This window comes from Podarcis raffonei, chromosome 10, assembly GCF_027172205.1.
Source record: "Podarcis raffonei isolate rPodRaf1 chromosome 10, rPodRaf1.pri, whole genome shotgun sequence".
Taxonomy (NCBI): Eukaryota; Metazoa; Chordata; class Lepidosauria; order Squamata; family Lacertidae; genus Podarcis; species Podarcis raffonei.
This window is the reverse complement of record NC_070611.1, coordinates 50764114-50779360: the sequence shown is the minus strand read 5'-3', so window position 1 is coordinate 50779360 and position 15247 is coordinate 50764114. Positions and strand designations below refer to the sequence as shown.

Here is a 15247-nt window from a genome sequence, read left to right as displayed (position 1 = left end):
GGACTTGAAAGGAATAAGAAACATGATTCGGGCTCCACTTTTAAGTATGGAGGTCTGGCTGGAAGAAACATGGATCCCGCTGGGCCAGAGCTTCTCCGAGATCTGGTGTTTAATATTAAGGACTATAAAAAAAACCGGCAGAGAGGAATTGAGAGAGAATTAATAGCCTCGGACGTGAGATCTCCAGGCTGATAGTAGACTAAGACTGATGGACATTTGTTGGGGATTGAAACCGGGAAAGGGGGGGTGGAGTTTGGGAATCCAAAGGGTGTATAATTACAATCTGTTTTATTTTTATTTTATTTTGTTATTTGTATGAAAATTGGGGAATTCGTGGAAGGGAAATTGGGTCGACGTTAGAAAAATGTTTTAAGAACGAGTATTGATGCATAAGTATTGTGTTTAAGTTTGGATAAGGCAAAATTGCTTTTTAAAAATGAACTAAATAGAAAAAGGTTAAAATTAGGGATAAGAACTTGCTGAACTAACATTTTGAATTGGAATATAAGAAGGGGAGGTGTGGGGAAGTCAGGGAAATATGTTATAGAAAAATAAGGATTGTGAACTTTATGTGTTTTTAAACCTTTTTGTTTTTCCTTTTTTGATTCTTTTTTAATGTATTAAAGTTGAAAATTTCAATAAATATCTTTAAAAAAAATGAATGACTGTTATGAACCAGTCTGTAGGTATCTGGGAAAGCTATCCTCTGAAAGTTGATAGAGAGAGAGAGAGTAAGAAAGGCAACGGACTCTACAACAAACCTGTACTCTTTCACCTGGGATACAAGCCTCCCTCCAAGTTGCACAGGTCCATGCAAAACAAAAGCCCCGCCCCCATCTTTATGCCACATGCTTCCAACTTACATTTTCGCTGTTGACATCAGCCTCACTGGGGCATCCAAAGAGTTCCCGCCTCAATAAATTCCCGTCATACTCTAGAAATGTCAGGTAGAGGTTGCGGAAAAATTCAACGTGCTTGTTCTTTACTCTCAGCTTTTTGGGTGAGTTCCAATGGATCACCTAGGGGAAAAAACAAAGCAGGCATTCCCGTCATGAAAACGCAGCCTCATTTGCCTGCTGCCTTTAAAGAACATCTTTCTCACTATTGTTACAATCATTTTACTTCATCCTTTCTCAGTGTTGGAATCTGAATGAGGATTGGAGTGGGGGGGCACTATTTCGGGTCTTCCACAGTTACCGGTACCTTATCTTCAAGGAAGCTGGAGAACATGAAGAGGTGGGAAAACATCCCTATCAAACAAGGACATACAATAGGACTCTATCTCATACTCCTGCATCCTTACAAACAGGGATGCATAACTTGAAGGCTTGCTGGGATGTGAATTTTCTGGAAAAGTTTGAATTTGAAAATTCAAGATTAGTTTGCACTGGAATTCCCCCCCCCCCGAGTGATATTAAGTTATATGCTTATTTTACTTGTATTGAGTAAACAAAGCCAAAACCTTTGAAACTGTCAAGCTTGCCTAATGTTTAGTTGCAGTTGGCACCCATCCACTGCTACTAATGAACTTATGAATTGGAAAAACTTTCTGCAGAAAAAAAAGTAAGCACTGGGAAATTTTCTTCTCCACACCGCTGAAGTCTTGTGCTGCATTGTGCATGAATACCGTGTCCTGCCAGCTTCAACAGCTCACCTACTGTGTCTTCAATAGAGGCCAGGCAGCCCATTTAAAAGGTGTCACCCCACCATTCCCTACCCCCAGCCCAATCAACAAGCCACCATTCATTCTGCTTTGGCAACGTAATGGGGAGATGATAATAGGGTGAGAATTAAAGGCCCTGAAGAAAAACCTCCAGTGGGGATCAAGAAGTGACAGATTGGAACAAATTCATTTTATGGAGATTACATTTTAGGCATAAAATGGATTCTTTGTTTCAAGCATTAGCTTCTATGAATTCCAAAGAGGCCAAGATGTGTGTATGCATGGAGGAAGGGAGAGAGAGAGGATTTTGTTGGGAACTCTTCCAAACTGGGGCTCCTGAAGGCTTTGTACATCCATTAGAGAAATTACATGTAGGGGCGGCAGCACTCTGAGCAGCAAAAAAATTGCCAAGAGCTGAGTAAGCAGTGGCTGCAGTGCTGTATCACAGCTTTATTTAACTTCCTCGTGGCACTTCTTATTACTAATCTGAAAGCATCTTCCTTAGGCAATGAGACCAAACCTATTTGGAATTTCAGAGTGCCGACTATGCAGCAAGGCCAAAACTAACCGCTGAGGGATAAAAAGAGCTATATAAACAAAAACAAGAAGAAATGAAGTCATCTCAAATCACTTAGAATCATACGCTACTTCATGTTCTCCAGTTTCCTTGAAGAAAGGTTTAACTGTGGAAGACCCTAAATGGTGCCTCCCCACTCCAATCCTCATTCAGTATGTGATGCTGGCTAAAACTTTGTCTGCTTGTAAAAAGGGATGTTTTTTGCTGCTTATGTGGAGTGTCTAGTTTTAGCTCCAAAAGACCAAGCCTCTGAGTGGTGCAGTGGGATGGTCATGTAATAAGGCACAGCGAAATTGTTTGCTGGTCTGCACTACATTCAAATCTTTCCATGTGAATCACCCCTGGAGAAATAGGCTCACCTTCTTTTTTAGCTCATTGCATAAAACCTAAAAAGCAGAGTGTGTTAAAGCATTACTGAAATGAAGTTGCCTTCCTTGGTGGAAGCAGAAAAATAAGTGAATGCAAGCAAACAGCTTTAGAAGGATGCAAGTAAGTGATTTTGCCCAAATGGCAAATGATAGGAATTATTGATCACCTAAAAGGTGGGGAGGAAGACTATTTTAAGAGCACAAAGGAAAAAACGAGGAAGGGAAAAGTAAGAACATTGCTATCATTTCAAGCTATAGTCTTCAAAACTAGAAGATAATTTCCTTTTCCAGTGTTCTCAGTAGAGCCGACTGCCACAAATTTTCAACCTGGGATTCTGAACTGAGCCAGTACATAGCTATTACTAATTATGATCAAAACAGCCATTCCTAAAACCAATCTTTTAAAGAGCAATTTCCTGTTATTGGAGCAAACTGGGTTTCAACCCTGCAAAATAAATTCGGGCAGTTTATTTGTTCAGGACTTTGAAGGTTGCTGGAGCGGATTTGCCAAACTCTACAGGAAAACCAGCCATCAGACAAGAAGAGGAAAATGATAGAAAAATAAAGGTTTTCATTCAGTTGGATGCATCCACTCCACTCTTCTTGCTTTGGTAGAGTAGATCTAGAACCCATTTTTCTGACCTTGCAGGCAGCTACAATCAGAGCTGTGCACACATGGCCTTCCAAAAACTCACCGCCATCTTTGCAGGCAGAGAAATTGTGGGGATCATTTCACTGAGTTTCTCCAAGGGAGTAGAACTTATACAATAGTTTCTAGGGGTTGGGCCTCAGCATTAGCAGAGACATTAATGCTGTTGGTGTAGCATTATGCTAGGGCACTGTGCGTGCGTGTGTGTGAGAGAGAGAGAAATTGCAGGGGAGTGAGAAAAAGAAAAAGAGAGACAGAATTTTTCCTCAACTCAGCTCTAAACAGATTGTTTTTATTTGGGGTCTGGAAATCCATTCAGTACTGCATACCTCTGAGGACCAAAATGGTGTCTGGAAGCATGAAGCCCAAATTGAGTTAGAGATACTGTAAGCCCTGAACGGTTGGCACCTTTTAGATTTGTGGGTGCACTATGGCCAGTCTAGATATTTGTATTTGTCAGCCTCAACTCTCCAGGCAGCTGTAAATTGAAAAGTTTTTGCATTTCCAAAAGCTAGTGGGTATCAAGAACTAGATATTCATGATTTAATTGGAGCTGAAATGTGTGTCAGGAATCTGTATGTGAACAGATGTCCAAGAGAGCCTGGACTGGGTTGAATGAAAGTTGAATGGAATTGAATAGTGTCCAGAATTTTTTTCTTTGAAGGACAGGCAGCTGTTAACATGGTTAAAGGACAGGAGGAAACAAGCAAATTTTTAGTACTGCAGGTGTTGTTGTTGTTATTTTGTAATTAACACCCTCCATTAATTTCTGCAAACACAGTAGGTGTGTTAACTAGCAATGAAATTACAGGATGAACAATGACAAAAATCAAGATATAATAACTGCTGCAAAATCATTTAGTGCTTGAGGTGCTCAGTTCAACCAATAAAAATAAGTGATCTGGCTGGACAGATAGCTGAGAAAGTGCAGTTCATTCTTTTGTATGGACAAAGACTGGCGGGCTAGATTACAGGGATGGGAAACTGTGGCCCTTTGGATATTGTTGGATTCCAGCTCCCAACATTCCTGACCATTGGTTATACTGCCTGAGATGGATGGGAGTTATAGTCCAACAACCAACACACCTTTAACCTTTAACACTGGACATGTCTTGCTATATCTGCAAGTTGTGTGGATATTACAACAAAGCACGAAGTGGTCCTGAATCATTCCAAACAGATTCCAGTTTCCAATCCATCAGAAAAAGATTTCCCAGAATTAGAAATCAATGATGCACGGATTTGGGAAAAAGAAAGAAAGATTGCATGGAAATGGCTCATTACTGGTACTCCATTGTTCAGGATTACTGTATGTTTTGTTGTAACAACCACTTGAGTTATATTTTTTAGGCTAATTTTGTATAACCTACTATAACAGTTGCGGGGAGTGGGGTATTGTTTTGTTCTGTTCTTGTTTTGCTGTGTATTATGTGTTTCTTATCTTGTATTTTTATGTAGTGGACCACCCTGAGATCTATGGATGAAGGGCGATATAGAAATGTAAAAAATAAATAAAATAAATAAATATGTACTTGCGAGTCCAATATAGCACTATTCTGTATGTACTCCGCTCTTGTATTTGTGTTGGGCTTGTTGAAAAAAGGATAGTTATCATGCAGATATTGGAGAAACACATGTTCAGCATGAGGGACTAGCTGTGTGTGGTTCTTTGCATTCTGGCCTATAGTCCTATGTATATCCTTGTAAACTTCTCTGAGCAACTGGAAATTTACACTTTTTGTAAATTCATTAAGCACCCCACTGCACAGGTTATTGGGCTGGACCCAAATGCAAATTAAGAGCTGTTCATGAGTAACTGCACAGAACTCAAACACATTTATTTACAAATGAATGTGCTGCAGAACTGCAGCCTATTTGAAACCAATATACATAATTAAATCCTAATTCGGCTGAAGTCAATACTACAGTTACACATTTCAAATTCAAGAACTCTCAGTACTGGAGGACACTGAATTTTAACTCAGCATTTCCATCTTAAACCCACAGAATCATAAGCCCTTTACTACTAAATGCTCAAACAGAGATTGGGAATACTCGCTTCCCAGATCATGGCAGGCTTATGCACATTTCTGAACTAATACCATCTATTTTATTTTTATTTATTTACTGCATTTATATCCCACCTTTTTCACTCAAAGTGGCACACTTGGTTCTCTTCCTCACAACAACCCTGAGAGGTAGGTTAGGGTGGGAGGCAGTGACTGGCCCAAGGTCACCCAGTGAGCTTCCTGCCTGAGTGGGGATTTGAACCCTGGTCTCCCATGCTGTGCCGTGCTGGCTCTCTCATATATAATATGACATTAAATATCAAACACCACCTATCTACAGCTACATATAGGACCAAAACTGTAATGTGTTATTTTTCACTTATAAAACCCCAACTCAGCTAGCCTTACCTTCTGAGAAATTCAAAAAAACATGGCTAATTTCTATTTGTATTTTTCATGTTAACTGCCTTAAAGGGCAAATACTTCTTAAAGGTCACATGCTACTTAATTTGAGAAAATAAGATGGCCTTTTCAATGCTATTGTTTCCCCTTCGCTTAGGTTTTATCAGAGAATATGCAGTTATTCTTTTAGTTTGTCTACTTCTTTTTTGAAATGTTAAGGCCGCAATCCTATACCCACTTGCTTGGGAGTTACTCAATGAGGCTTACTTCCAAGTAGACATGTAAGGTGAATTACAGTTGCATTGTAAGTTGAATCTGAATTTCCTACAGACTGACATAAATATAGTACACTGTCTACCACTGATAAATTGTATAGTACAGCGGTGGTAATTATGTTTTGGTAACTATGAAACCGGCATAGTGTAGCAGTCAAGAGAATGAGTGGAGAGTCTTAAGTTCATATTTCAGCTCAGCTGTTAATTTGCTGGTGGTCTCCCCAAACAGCCTGGCCATGGAAATGCTGTCAATTGACAATATACCTTGTATGAAGAGAACAGTCCTTCATTGAGGAAGTGAGCTTATCACGGTGCATGGATCAAAGACATGAGGAGCCCAGTTTTGGACAGAAGGGCTCCATTAATATTTTTCAGCTGCCACGATTGTTTTGCCAAGCTAGAGAGCTTCCAGGACACCATTGCAATGAGTCAGCTCGGTCTTGAGTTGCAGTTGGACTTGCAAGAGGTTCAGCAGGTGAAAAATGTTTGAGGTGAATCTGAAATGACTGTTTTGGGTTAAGGCCTCTGAAAAATGCAAATATTAGGAGACAAGTTTCACCAGGTTGTTCCAGTTTGGAAAACATGGCCGAGGAAGACAGGGTGACTCACATCTAGCTAGTTCATTTTTCATATGGAGAGATTTGATTAGGATCACAATCCAAGCATCTGTTGGTTCAACATAGATTACATTCAAACTGATTGCAAATGCCAGGCAATGTATTTCTGGGGCAATTTCTTTTTGTTTTTATAAAAATAAGAAGTTAAATGAATTTCTGTTGAACTATCCATTCTTCTTACCCCCACAAAAGAAAACTATGTCTTCTCTCATGATTTTGAATGTCCAGAATATCTATGTTGTATCCTTGACAACCAGCAAATTCTCTTGCCTGACTCACTCAGTGAGGTCACAACTCATTGTTGGGGAAAATCACAATTCATTAACTTGTTGTATAGGATTTCACTGCCGGGTGGTCTTTGTCAAAATGCTGCAACTGAAAATTCATTGCACAGAGAAAAACACATTATTGCTTGAAATGTAAAGAATCTAATCTGAATGTAGTCTCTATCCAAAAGTGCTGTTGACTGAGAATTAAATAGGACCTGCTGTATCCTACAGCAGGGGTAGCCAAGTTGGTGCTCTCCCTATGTTGCTAGACTACAACTCCCATCATCCATGGTCATTGGTCATGCTGGTTAGCGTTGCTGGAGTTCAGCAATATCTGCAGGGCATCACATTGGCTAATCCTGCCCTCTATCAATGTACATAGTATGAGTTTCATGTACCGAATTGGACTGAATATAAGCCACACTTTTTTTTCCAAATTCCGATCGCGAAAAGTTAAAGTGTGGCTTATATTCACGACCTTACGCCGCTGGCAAAGCGGTGCGGCTCCCCCCTAGAAAGCAGCCCAGGAGCACGGGGCAACGGCGCACGTCCTGTCCGCCACTCCCAAGCCTCCCCCAAGCCGCCAAATTTTAAAGGTACAGCTTATTTGTGGGTGTGGCTTATATTTGGGCCAATACGGTAGATAATTTTAATGTTTTCTTTTTCTTTTGTAAACTACTTAGAGGTTTTATTACAGTCAAGCGGTATGCAAATGTTGTTAAATGACTAAACTAAAATAAAAATTATCTCAACACCTCCTGCTATCTCACCATTCCCTAAGATGTGAAATACAGTCATACCTCGGGTTGAATACGCTTCGAGTTGCGTGCGTTCAAGTTGCGCTCCACGGCAACCCAGAAGTAACGGAGCGCATTACTTCAGGGTTTCGCCACTTGCACATGTGCAGACGCTCAAAATGACGTCATGCACATGCACAGAAGCGACAAAAAGCGACGCATGCGTGCGCAGACGTGCCGTTGCTAGTTACGTTTGCTTCTAGATGCAAACGGGGCTCCGGAACAGATCCTGTTCGTATCTAGAGGTGCCACTGTACTAGAAGCTATGTCTAGGCCAGCCTTCAGCAACTTCCTCCAAATAACCATAGCTCCCATCACCTGCATTGGGTGGCAGCCCCATATTGAATACAGTGTCTAGTCCTGCTCTGAGAAACTGCAGGGGGAAAGTGTGTCTCTTCATTCAAAACAAGACAGCTGTTGTCAGAGTAAATGCAAAAGATGGCAGTACATGGTGTGTCAACAATAGCAGTAAAGACCAGGAAGCTCCCTTTGCCAGGAGTGCTGGGCAAGGTGAGCAGGAGGTGGGTAGTTTGTGCCTGTGTCCTTGGTAGCATTCTCCAGATGCTGGTCAGTGGACTGCTGGAGAAAGAAGTCTACTTGCTGCTTCATCATTAGGACAATGTATCAATCAGGTTTCAGCCATTTTAGATCTTGAGTTGGGAGCACAGAGGAAATTGTTTCTAAGGTATGGTGAAAAAGACTATAAATCTGAAGACAGATGACAAAAAGAGGGGGTAATATTTTAATTTACTTGGTTGGTTGATCACTACAAATTAACCGACTGTCTTAATTATCCATATCTCCTTATCTCCTGTTTGCTGTGATCTAATAAATATTTTCCGCATGCAACAACACACTCACTCCCATTCAAGTGGAGCATTTTAAATCAGATGTTCAAGATAAGCTTGACTCATCTGGATTGAAAAGTTTCTCTACTCCTCATATATGGGGAGCCTCCAGTTTCATAACTCCTGCTGGGTACAGAACGGCTGTGATACTCCTAGTGCACACACACAAGGCTATTTCCTTCTACCAGCACTGGGGGCAACAGGAGAGACCTGTTAAAACATGGAGTCCACTTCACTGCTTAGCAGCTACATAGGTCTATCGCCCTAGATTGTGAACAGAGCAGCAGAGAAGTGCACCCATAGCAGAACAACAGCCAATGATGAGGACACCTGAAGTCTGAAACATAAAGTTGGGTCGGTGCAATGATGACAAATCCCCAAACCTCAGTGACTTCTGGGTCAAATGGAATTAAATGGATGCCTTTTCAGTTTGATAGGAATAATTTGGTTCCATCTGATTTGAGGAATGCAAAGGCCAGGTCCAGCTTAGTTTGGAATTTAAAATCTCCTTCTGTGTTTCCTTCTTCCCACACCATTCTTCTTAATCCTCTAACACCAATGTATACAATTCATCTTTTTCTCTTCCACCCACTGGAGGCTTCTGCTACATTTTTCTTCACTCCAGTCCTATTCAGTATAAAATACATAATGTGCCAAATATACTGTATTGTGCCATTTATTTTAAATGTCACTGGAACTTCCTAATTTCCAGGTTGTTGTTTTTTAAAAAATCCACCCTGTGCTAAATATGTCAGCCACATTTTCTCCCTAAGGACTACATGCATAGGCTGCTAATATGTGTTTGAACCAGGGGTCCTGACTTAAAACAAACTCTGGTTTCATAAACCATCGTTTGTCAATGGCTTGTTAAAAAAAAACATAGTCAAGTTTGCTTTAAAGTAAAACCCTGATATGAATTAAATGCTAAGCCAGGATTCTTTACAAATTTGACTAAATTCTGCCAAAGTCTTCCTCTTGGCTATGCAGGATGAGCAGAAGGGATGGGGAAAGCACATGTATCTGATGCTTCGTTCTGGCTTGTCTAGGTATGTCCACAAAGCACTAAACCATCAACATTATGTGGGAATCAGCCACTGCCTCAGCCCCAGATTTTGGAGAGTCTGTAGGACTCACTCCCACAGTGAGTCCTGCTCCTTCTCTTCTTGATTATTGCTGCCATTTGCTTACTTTTAGGCAGTGAGCCAATGATCAAGCAGGCAGTGGCATCTACTGATCTTCCTTCATCCACTGCTCCACCACTGACTGAGCCAGAATAAGCAGCTGGTGAATAACCAGGCTGCAGTGGTGAAGAAGAGATACAGGTTGAGATGGCTTTTATTAATGGGTCCTCTGCTGGGCTGTTGGCCCTTGGCAGATGCCTGACCATGCCAATTCTGGTCCTGACACTGGCCCTGAAGCCAATTAGTGACAGGTAGAATTTGCTTCGCAAGTTGGAAGTAGGACAATCAAAGAGTGAGATCTGTCTCGAATGCAACGATCAATCTAACTTAAAGTAGTCAACAGGAATCATTCCTTAAGCATTAAGAATTTTAGACTTTAGCTATCTATTTTGGAAATAGTCTATGACCTTTAAAAAAAAAATCAAGAACCCAGATTTTGTAGGCGCAAACTGCGGGACTGCTCATATGTTAGCCTACCATTCACTAAACTGTCACTATGATGCCGATACAGAGCTGTTTGCCTAGCTGCACCATTGGTTCATAGTACAAACAAGGAAGAAGTCATTCCAATTCCCCCCCCCCCACCAATAGAATACAGGAAGGGCAGGAATTATGTTAGCTGTTAGAGGCTTCACTTAGAAAGAGGAGGCATTTGTTTTAGAGACCATTTTGCTGTGAGACCTGGAAGACCTGCTCCCTGCCTTGTAGGCCCTTTTCTACCTGGCCTGGGAAGGCTGGGACTGGACTGACTCCAGCTACAAAAGCTGAGGCTGCTGAACACTCTTGGGCTGGACTATTGTTTAGGGTTTGTTGTTGCTGTTATTGATATTATTATTTTTTGTATCTTTATTTTAGATCTTATTATGATTTGTGTGGAAATTGTTTCAGTTTGGTTGTGTACTTGTTTATTGTTTGTGACTACTTTTGTTATGTCTGCAATTATGTGATTTTTTCATGTTGTAAGCTGCCTTGGGGACGCGGGTGGTGCTGTGGGTTAAACCACAGAGCCTAGGGCTTGCCGATCAGAAGGTCAGCAGTTCAAATCCCCGTGACGGTGTGAGCTCCTGTTGTTTGGTCCCTGCTCCTGATCACCTAGCAGTTCGAAACCACATCAAAGTGCAAGTAGATAAATAGGTACCACTCCTGCGGGAAGGTAAACGGCGTTTCGGTGCACTGCTCTCATTCGCCAGAAGCGGCTTAGTCATGCTGCCACATGACCCGGAAGCTGTACGCCGGATCCCTCGGCCAATAAAGCGAGATGAGCGCCGCAACCCCAGAGTCGTCCGCGACTGGACCTAATGCTCAGGGGTCCCTTTACCTTTAAGCTGCCTTGAGCATGGTTTTAACTATGGAAAGGCAGCATACGGATAAAATCATGGAAGGATGAAGGATGTATTTTATCCATGCAAGCGCCAGTGGGTTTGCTTGTGCACAGCAGCATTCCCGCAATGGTTTGCATGCACCAAACATTTCTTTTCTGCTTTTGGGAAGCCCTACTGCAGATGGCACCCTATTGCTGCTTGGGAAAATTCCCTGCAGAAAACAACTGTGCTTTTATGCTAAATACAGTACATTTTATTTAATCCTTTCTACCCATTTCCAGAAGGCAGAAGTGCAACAGGCTGGATCCATTCACCTGAAAAGGCTGAAGGTGATAACAGGTTCAAGATAGTTCTGTTTCATCTCTACATGTAGCCACTTTTAAGTGACTGAGGCTGTGACCCTATGCACGCTTACAGGGAAGTGAACCCCACTGACCGGCAAATTCTGAGTAAAGGTGCATAGAATTGTGCATTAATGTGTCCAAAGCCCAAGTGTTGGCATTTGCAGTATATTTGCAATTTCCTCAGCAAATAAAACTACAAAGTAGCTGGCAATCATTAAAATGAACATTTTCTCCCTCCACTCCCAGTGGCATTTATTGTAGGATACATCTCGCATGCTTAATACCATGAATATGTGGAGGGCAGTCTGGGCACTGTGGCATCAGAATGCCTGCTCGTTCTGAATGCACAGGAAGGTGCTTTATGAGTGTATAGATGCATGTTTATAAAGCACCTCTATGCAAGGAGTGACCTATGGAGATATTTGCACATGTACATCAGAAGAAGAAGAGTTTGGATATCCCGCTTTATCACTACCCGAAGGAGTCTCAAAGCGACTAACATTCTCCTTTCCCTTCCTCCCTCCCTCACAACAAACACTCTGTGAGGTGAGTGGGGCTGAGAGACTTCAAAGAAGTGTGACTAGTCCAAGGTCACCCAGCAGCTGCATGTGGAGGAGCAGAGACGCAATCCCGGTTCACCAGATTACAAGACTACCGCTCTTAACCACTACACCACACTGGCTCTCGATACATCTGTCTCAGGACACATGTAGTGCTTCATCCTGCATATTTTGAATGTGTGGACATTAGCTGTGGTGCACAACCGCAAGGGGTGGGGAATGGGGTTTCCTGCTTTCTTTCAACATGTGGAGTGAGTTGTCTGAACCTGTTGTTATATGCATTGTTTATAACATTGCCCAGTTACTTAAAAGGGCATCCCTTAAGTTGCATTGTGGGAAAACATCCATTTCGTTCTCTCTAACCCCATGCAGGATTAGTTAGTCATAATTAAGCAGTTTTGTTCAACGTTACCTTTAGATCAGACACATCCCGGTAGCACTGTTCAGAGCGGGTGTGGTCTGACAGCTGCACATTCCAGAAACAAGGAAGCTGGTACACAAGAAAGGGGTTCTGTTTGATGACTGCATTGAAGATGTCCTGCCAGACAAGAGAAGAAAAAATTGCCACTTTGTAAAAACACACACACAAAGTTTTCAGCCTTTGGAAAACAAGTAAAAGTGCTGACATCTTTGTTGTTGTTGTAAAGACTAATGGATACTATGAGGCTTCCCCAAAAGCCCACATAATCATACTTCAGACCTAACATTTCATGCATTATAAGATGCCAGGTGGCAGTTCAGTCCCAATAGCATTCAACAAAAGGGAAGGATGGAATGCAGACAACCTTGCCTTTGAAGTCCTAGGTTGAATAGTGTCTCTTTTGGTCAAAGAATTTCAATCTAAACTCAATTTAAAGCTGTAGACCCGAAACAATATGCACTCTGGAGTAGTCCCAGTGGTTTTCAGCATACTGTTCTTAAGAAAATTGGCTTCAGAATGGCAGCCAAACTTGGCAGGAGTTTTAAAATGGACTTTGATAGGTTTTGAATCAGAACATTAATCGCTCCACATCTCTGCATCCCTTCTGCAAAATGGGGGGTAATGAGTCTTCTCTAACTCCCAGCTGTGCTGCGAGGATAATATCCTTAATGTCTGTGAGGTGCTCAGATTGTATGGCAAGGGATGGAAGAGAGGGAGGTGGTTGCAATTGCTGGAGTCAGATGAAATCATAATGACTGTTTGCTGAACTGAGAATGACAAAACCAGTAGAGAAGGAAATAGTATTTCCAGGCTTCATAGAAGCCTGTAGCCCTTTGTTTCAAAGGAAGAAAATGACATGCATCTCTTTAAAAAGAAAAATGTGCGTGCGCAGTAGTGGCGAATATGTTAGTTTTCTGAAATTACAGGATAAACAACCACCAACAGCATTCCTCAAATGCTCAAGAGCTAGTTCTCCATTTTTTAAACTATCTTTTCTGTTTTAGTTGAACTGGGTAAAAAAGACAACACTGGGGCTGCCAGTGCAAACCATCATTCCTCTCCATCCCCAGGATGCTCATTGGAATGAAGCAATGTCATGATGTAGTTCTGGGCCATTCTGTGGAGGTAGTGGAGAACAGCAACAGCAACAGCAACAACAACAACAACAACAATAATAATAATATAATTTATTATTTATACCCCACCCATCTGGCTGGGTTTCCCCAGCCACTGGGAGGCTTCCAACAAAATATTAAAATACAATCTGTCAAACATTAAAAGCTTCCCTAAACAGGGTTGCCTTCAGATGTCTCCTCTGAACTCTGAAAAACTACATTTATACCCCACAAACGGAAATTAAGAATCAATGCCAGTGCCCCTAGATTTCATTCCTCCCATCTCCCATTGTGAACCAAAAATTAGCAACCAAAGACTTTCAGCTCAGCTCAGCACTATCTTAGCAGGTAGCAAAATCATGAGATTTATGGAAAGCTGCCCTCCATGACTAATAGGCTGCATTTGGCTTGATGGGTTAGAGCTGCATGGATCTAAGTGCACAAGAGACATCTGGCTACCACAAGCTGTAAATGGCCCAGAAGTTGCTAACTTCTGGTAGGGCCTCCTCTCGTATGTAACTCCCCAGCCCCTTTGATCTGTGCTCCATGATTGTCCTACAGGGTTGAGGATGGTAAGGGCAATGGGTTTGGCTTTTTCCATAATGACATTCATTCTGCATGGAAAGCTCTCCATAGCAAGGTTCAATTTGCTGCTGACTGGTTTTGGCTTCTTCAGAATGTTTTCTGTGCAGGCTGATTGGCCTTGTCTTGTTTTTAATGCATGGCTTCCAATTACAGGTTTTTAAAATCCAGTGTTTTTCACTGTAGAGGTGCCATGGATCTGCAAACTTCTATTTCATTTGTAAGCCGTTTCAAGAATCAAGTGAATGGCTGAAAATACGACACATAAATATGTAAATAAACTATGAGCCTCCACAAGTACAATATTCATTTTGAAAGTTCTCACTCTGAACACCTGCAGCCTGGGTGTGATTCTTGAAAGCTCACTTCTAGTATTTATTTATTTTTATAAATATATTGATCCAATGAAGGGTACTCATTCATTTATTTGATGTTTACAAGCAACCCCACCATCCTGGAAAGCTGGTGTACCTTTTCTATGCTTCTATTTTTTTTTTAATAAAATTTTTATTGGTTTTTCAACATATAATATAAAACAATACAAAAGACAAACACAAACAAACAAACATATAAACATGTATAATTTCATAAGTTTTTCATGTACCCAATTTCAGCGACTTCCCCATGCCTCCCTTTTCTGCATCCCTGTTTTGAACTTTTTTTTTCAGCAACCCCTGGTCCCAATTACTTATTTAGTTCCTTTCTGTAACCTCTTTCTTTCCTATCCAATCATTTATCGCTGCAAATCTGTTATGCTTTACCCATGACATTTTAACACTCAATAATTTTACAAAATTTTTTAAGATAAAGTTTAAATTTCTTCCAATCTTCTTCCGCCGTCTCTTTCCCTTGGTCACGGATTCTGCTTGTCATCTTTGCTAATCCCATATACTCGATCACCTTCGTCTGCCACTCTTCCAGTGTGGGTAGTTCTTGTGTCTTCCAATACTTTGCTAGTAGAACTCTCGCTGCTGTTGTAGCATACATAAAGAACATCCTATCTTTCTTTGACACCAATTGGCCTACCATGCCCAGGAGAAAAGCCTCTGGTTTTTTGTGAAAGGTACACTTAAGCACCTTCTTAATTTCATTATATATCATTTCCCAGAAGACCTTAATCCTTGGGCACGTCCACCAAAGGTGATAGAAAGTGCCTTCAGTTTCATTACATTTCCAACATTTATTATTGGGCAAATGGTAAATTTTTGCAAGCTTGACTGGGGTCATGTACCACCTATAAATCATTTT

At 41.3% G+C, this 15247-nt stretch overlaps 1 protein-coding gene across 1 annotated transcript in view; it reads right to left on the bottom strand.

The window, feature by feature from the left end:
* Window positions 1-15247, bottom strand: part of LARGE1 (LARGE xylosyl- and glucuronyltransferase 1) — a 319140-nt gene that overhangs the window by 43283 nt on the left and 260610 nt on the right. The window contains exons 9-10 of the mRNA XM_053407478.1: window positions 12294-12419; window positions 864-1019 (exon numbers count right to left, since the gene is read on the bottom strand). Of these exons, the coding sequence (XP_053263453.1) occupies window positions 864-1019; window positions 12294-12419 (282 nt within the window). The remainder of the gene's footprint in view (window positions 1-863; window positions 1020-12293; window positions 12420-15247) is intronic.